The sequence below is a fragment of the Silene latifolia genome, chromosome 1 (genome assembly GCF_048544455.1).
Source record: "Silene latifolia isolate original U9 population chromosome 1, ASM4854445v1, whole genome shotgun sequence".
NCBI classification, from domain to species: domain Eukaryota; kingdom Viridiplantae; phylum Streptophyta; class Magnoliopsida; order Caryophyllales; family Caryophyllaceae; genus Silene; species Silene latifolia.
The window spans coordinates 2,041,683-2,047,682 of NC_133526.1; the positions used below are offsets into that span (position 1 = coordinate 2,041,683).

Below are 6,000 nucleotides of genomic sequence, written 5' to 3' on the forward strand. Positions count from 1 at the left end.
AGTTGGAAAAACTATATCATTAATTATAGCACAATAAATATTAATTTTGCTTCTTTTTTCCTTAAAGAAAACTAAATAATAATTAAACATCAAAGCAAATACTAAATCTTAAATTATGAGATTTTATTTTTAAAATAAGTTATATGAGAAATAAAAATTATCTTGCATCACGTAAATTTTACGACATTTATAAATGTTATCTTTCTTTTGCTATATACCCCGTCAATTTCAATTAATTGAAACATAAAGAGGAATTAAAAAAATAATGTTTTTACCATATTTTTTTTTCATATAATGTGTTCAAATATTATAATATCTTAATAAAATTAGAATATCATTCTACAAGGACGACATAGATTACCCCGTGTAAAGAATTGTGGGCCAAAACATTAAGAAAAGTAATAAAATATGAGTAAAAGAGTTGGGTGGCTTTGGTGATAGAAGAGAGGGATGGAGAAAATAATATTGTAAAAGTTTCCAAAATAAAAAAGGGGAAATAATCCGTTTTAGAAAATAAGGAAGAAAATATAGAATAAGAGGGAGTATTACAATTTACAACCGATTTAAATAAATAAGTTGGTCTCACAACCTTCTTTATTTTAATCAGGTATTAGAACCGTCTTTATTTAAATCCGTCTCACATAAGAATTGATGTTTATATATTGATATTGATTTTGTTTTGTTAGATTAAATTGTGAAGAAGCAGCAGCAGCAGGCATGGAGGAAGAACAACCATCATTTTTAACGAGAGGAACTCCTTTTGATCGCACTGGTAAACATTCAACTTCAACTTTGGTTCGCAATAACAATGAAATTATTGATGCTTATGAAGTGATTAACCGAAAAGTGTTGATGCCTATCTTTTTTTTCTGAAATATAGAAATTACTCGTAGGAACTAGAAATTAGCTAGGGTTTGAGTTTGAATTGAATCGTAGAAGCTTATTTATTGCAACGACCGTGAATTGATTTTGATTTTATTTGTTTAAATTGAGAATAAGCAACGCAGCAGCCATGGAGGAACAACAACCATCGTTTTTATTGAGAGGAACTCGTTTCGATCTTACAAACTTCTTAATTAATCGTACTGGTGCTGATGAATTTCCAACTTTGGTTCGCAACCATAATCAAACTACTCCCTCCGTCCCGGTCATTTGTTGTTCTTTGTTTTTGGCACAAAGACCAAGGAAAGAAGAGGGGACCAATGATAAGATGACAAGTGGACTAAATTGAGTGTGAATGATCATATTGCTCATCAAATGCAATCGTAAAATAGAAAAGACAACAATTGACTGAGACGGAGGGAGTATAATTATGCTATGTTTTTTCAGTCTGCCTCTCTCGCCACACGCTGTTGCTGTTGCACAGGCTGTATCTCTTGTATCTTCTGAGATGCATGACTTTGGTGCTTTCGAACTTATTATATTTGTAGACTGTTTCACTGACTGTGACGATCAATATACTGTCTTGTCTGACTTCATTTCCAGTTTCCCCTCATTCTGTCTAACTCCCAAATTAACCCGTAGATTAGGAGACGCCATGCCCCTCGCCTGTTATCCCCATGGTTTTTTGGTAAATTGAGCCCAAGCGGTTGAGTGGCACAAAACTCTTCATTTTTTGTTAAAATATGGAGTGTAATGGGTTTCCTATAATGGGTAGTCCGTTTCCTGTGTTCTTCAGTGCAGGTTATTTCATTCTCTCTTTTATGTTGTTTGCTCTTCACTTTTCTATCTGCCATGTGTTACACGCTTCAAGAGTTTTGGTGTTTTGATTGCGAATTGCTTCTTATTTTCCATGGAAACGGAAATCATTGTTAAGGATGTTACTCTTTTTGTGTATACATACTGTCGGGAAGTTGTTCATCTGTGAGGTTGAGTTTGCTTGCAGATAACTTGGGAAGCTTGCTGCGTTGTGGGATTATAACTCACTGCTGGTCTCTCTATTTTGTATATCTTACTTGCGGATTGGTTCTTGTTGTCAAGGCATTTGAGTACACTGCTTTGACTCCGGTGATCCAATAAGTTAGTCTTAGGTAGCCCCGCGAGCTAGTGCTTTGACTCCAGTGATCGAATGCTTGTTGTTTGTGTATTTTAGTAAATATATTAATATCCCGCCAATACACATAAAGAAACATAGTGGATGTTTGATGATGTGTCATAGCATTTGTGTTGTTTTTTTTTTTTTTTTTTTTTTCTTTTTCTAAAGACCTCCTTTATATGCAAACCTTGTTTATGCCAAACATGCCTAATTGTGCAGGGTCTGTTTCATGCTCATTTTCTGATTTATTACGGATGATTCCGAAACTTGTTCCTGGTCCTTCTGAAAGCGTGCTTGTGCCTGGTATTAAACCGGTATGCCGAGGATTTCTTCAGAGCCGGTGCTTTAAAACAGATTGCAATTTAGAGCATCCGACACATGTATCGCTCGTGGCTGCAATACAAGAAGCCTATGTAAATGGAACCATGAGCCAAGTTCCAGTTGCGCCGCCATCTGCTGCTTCAATGGTTGCTGCAAGGGTAATCAGGGCTGCTGAGGCTCATCAAGCTTATGCTGCTCAACAAGCTCAGTCTCAATCATCGAAAGATTCAACCGGTAATTCTCCATTTCTTTTTATTTTACTTTTCTCGTGATTAATGGTGTTGGATGTTGTGGCTAGTTGAGTGCATAGAGAAAGGAGGATGTGAGTAAGGCTAAAGAAAGTAAACAATCCATAAACAATCAGGTGAATGAGAGAGTGAAATATAATGAATGTCGTAGGTGACTATTGAGACAAAAGAAAAAAAAAACCTTTGTCACAATTTAATGGCGTATATCAGTATAATGAATGTCATGGCCAGGTGTATCCGAGAAAGATGAGGATGAGGCTGAAATGCTGAAAAGAACAGTCCAAGTCAGCAACCTTGTTCCTAATGTCACCGCTGAACATTTGAAACTGCTTTTTGGTCTTCAGGGTGTTGTAGTCGAGTGTACCGTCACTGATTCACAGCACTCTGCTTACATAGAGTACTCAAAACCTGAACAAGCAACAGCTGCACTTGCTCTAAACAATATGAAACTTGGTGGTCGCCCCTTGAACGTTGAGATGGCAAAATCTCTTCCTCCTAAACCTGCTACGTCGTAGGCATCTTCTTCCTTCCCATATTTCTTTTCTTATTTTTTTCCCGCTTTCATCTTTCTTTCGTAATACTTCGCTTATATGGCATCCATCTTTAAATTCCTTCAAAAAATATTATTTTACAATATTTTATTTTTAAGTTACAATTTTATTTGAAAAAACAATTCGCCTCGCATGCACTCGGTGGATGTTGTTTGCATTTTCGGTAGTGTTATGCTATTTTGGTTTCTTCCAATTTCTATCTTGTGGTATAGTTCATTTGTTTATTTGTGGAAGGTGGTGGATCTAGTTTTCTGTGCCCACGCTATTCCTTTATCGTGATTTAGGTGTTTTGGATAACTGTTTTATATGATGGTTTACATTTCGGCCTAAAGCGATTTAATTGTTATGCAGGGAGTAAGGTTGTGCCTGCTGTTCCAAGTAATCTTGACAAGCATTGTATTGAATCTCAAAATCACGTCAAGGCACCTTTTCCTTTGCTTGGAGAAGAAGGCACCTTTTCCTTTGCTTGGAGAAGAGTACTTCTTTCCTCGTCATCCAGTTCGTGGTAGAATGAAACCATCAGAAGAAATGCATGACTTTTATGTCTCTTCAATGTAGATGCTTACTACATTTGTACTTCTGGGGTTTATTTGAACCATTTGCCAAAGTTAAAAAGGCTAACCACCATTTTCGCGAATGTTTTTGAGTATAAAACGCCATTTAAGAAAAAAATTCCAAGAATTGCATGATGTAATTGTTTCGGCCAATCTGAATTGGGGAAGAACACAAGAACATCATTTATACGATCTACAATTCTAATTATCAAAATTTTTCGTCCATTTATGAGCAATACTGTCAAAAAGCCTCTCTAGTGTTTTAATCTCGCAAACAATAAGCATACCTGAGTACCACCTAGGTAGCACCAAAACGGACACGGACACGACACGGACACGTGATACGGCATCCCATGAAATTTAGGACACGGGACACGCTATTTAAATTTAATAAAAAAACATATTTTATAGTTATAAATAACGTATGATTTTATTTTTGTAATGTATTTGATTCTAAATTTAATGTATTTGATACTAAATTTAGGTAACTGAAGGTAAAAGTCGACTTTAACTATAACTAATTCTAATTTCGCACCCAAACCAATCTTCTAGTCAATCTCTTTTGAGAATTTATTCCTCGTTTAAACTATAACATGATTAGGGGTGTGTCCGACGAGTGTCGGGTGTCCGAGTGTCGGACACGGTGTCGGACACGGGACGGCTAGTTTGGAGGAGTGTCCGTGCTACCTAGAGTACCACACAAGAAAAGAAAACACAGTTGGAAATTCGAATAATAAATTACTAGTTTAAACCCGTGCCAAATTGCACGGGTATGTATTTAGGACGATATGAATGTTTTTTTGATGAATTTTTTCATTTGCATTTCTATTATAATAATCTAATTATTAATTATGTAATTATGTAATTCATTCCGATTACATGCAATTAATTTCATTTGTTCCGATTGTATGTAATTATTTCATAATTTTTTTTTAAGACGGAAATTGTCGCATGTTTGTATTGGTAGAAATAAATTCTTTGCACACCAACGGGACTCATCATAACCTGAATTTCAAAAAAAAAAAAAAAGGAATGTACAAATGACGTGGCTTAATGTGCACCGAGTATTGTCTTCTGAATTAATAAAGATAAGATTTGGCAGCGTCGATACATTACTTCAAATCGTGGATAATTTTTCATAAGGCAAATTTAACAAAAATAACCCAACCTTTATTATGTCTTCCAGAAATAACTCAACCTTTTAACTTAAACAATAATAATCCAATCTTTATATTTTTGTCACAAAAATATCCCAAAATCTCACATAAACTAATTTCTACCTAATATTGAGAAATGATATTTTGTAAAAAAATTTTATAAATCTTTATATAAAGTTTATTTTGCGATATCATACTTAAAAAAAATCATAACCAAAAAAATTTGAAAAATTATAATTTTCTTAGTTATAAATGGAAAATTAACTAATAAAACAAATATATAAGTTTTTGAAAAAAAAAATAGTTTGGAAAAGATTGCAAGTTTCAAACTTTTTTAATGTTAGCGAAAATTTGTAGAGTTGATAGCCATGTTTGTGATTTCTAAATGAATAAACAGTTTGGTGAAGATGAAAGTTTGGATCTTTTTAACTTTCTACTTGATTATTTGATTTTATGTAGTGTTAATAAACTTTATATAAAGATTTATGAAACTATTTTACAAAATATCATTTCTCAATATTAAGTAGAAATTAGTTTAGGTGAGATTTTGGGATATTTTTGTGACAAAAATACAAAGGTTGGATTATTATTGTTTAAGTTAAAAGGCTGGTTATTTCTGGAAGACATATCAAAGGTTGGGTTATTTTTTTTTTAAATTGTAGGTAGGTAGGAACTCATCCTCCATATAAAAGGAAACCTTAAATTTCTCAAGAATGAGTTCTTTAAAGGCAAATTTAACATAAATAACCCAACGTTTATAAAGTCTTCCAACAATAACCCGACCTCTTAAGTTTAACAAAAATAACCCAAACTTTATGTTTGTATTACAAAAATATCCCAAATTATTTCATATGTATAACTTTTTACCTAATTTAAGATTTTAACAATTTAATGTGATATCAATACTATATATTAAATCCAGAAGCCAAAGGACTTCAATGTAATTAAAGAAAGTCATACAAATTAATTATACTATATAGTTTTAAATCAATAGCACCGTGTGATGGACCCGATTAAGGGATCTCAATGCAAATATTATATAGTTTGGGTTAAAATTAAATTATATAGAAGCTTGATAATTTTTTTAAACATGGTTAATTTCCTTAAAATAAAATAATTAATTAAGATGGTCAA

At 33.1% G+C, this 6,000-nt stretch overlaps 1 protein-coding gene across 2 annotated transcripts; it reads left to right on the plus strand.

Annotated features, from left to right (window-relative positions):
- The first annotated feature begins 605 nt into the window (after positions 1-605).
- Positions 606-3,932, plus strand: LOC141592606 (uncharacterized). 2 transcript variants are annotated; one of them, XR_012521189.1, is made up of 4 exons: positions 606-772; positions 2,255-2,590; positions 2,836-3,318; positions 3,440-3,932. XR_012521189.1 is itself a non-coding variant. In XM_074413347.1 (4 exons), the coding sequence occupies exons 1-4, from the start codon at positions 718-720 to the stop codon at positions 3,511-3,513; spliced, it is 678 nt and encodes a 225-aa protein (XP_074269448.1). In that variant the 5' UTR covers positions 606-717; the 3' UTR covers positions 3,514-3,932. The 2 variants fall into 2 exon arrangements, 1 of the variants encoding a protein (XP_074269448.1); XM_074413347.1 differs by having other exon boundaries at positions 2,836-3,115; positions 3,507-3,932.
- The last annotated feature ends 2,068 nt before the right edge of the window (positions 3,933-6,000 follow it).

Coding starts and splice junctions, on each gene's coding strand:
- LOC141592606 (XM_074413347.1), top strand. CDS start 718: ATGGAGGAAGAACAACCATCATTTTTAACGAGAGGAACTCCTTTTGAT. Junction 773..2,254: donor AACTCCTTTTGATCGCACTG/GTAAACATTCAA, acceptor CTAATTGTGCAG/GGTCTGTTTCATGCTCATTT. Junction 2,591..2,835: donor ATCATCGAAAGATTCAACCG/GTAATTCTCCAT, acceptor TGTCATGGCCAG/GTGTATCCGAGAAAGATGAG.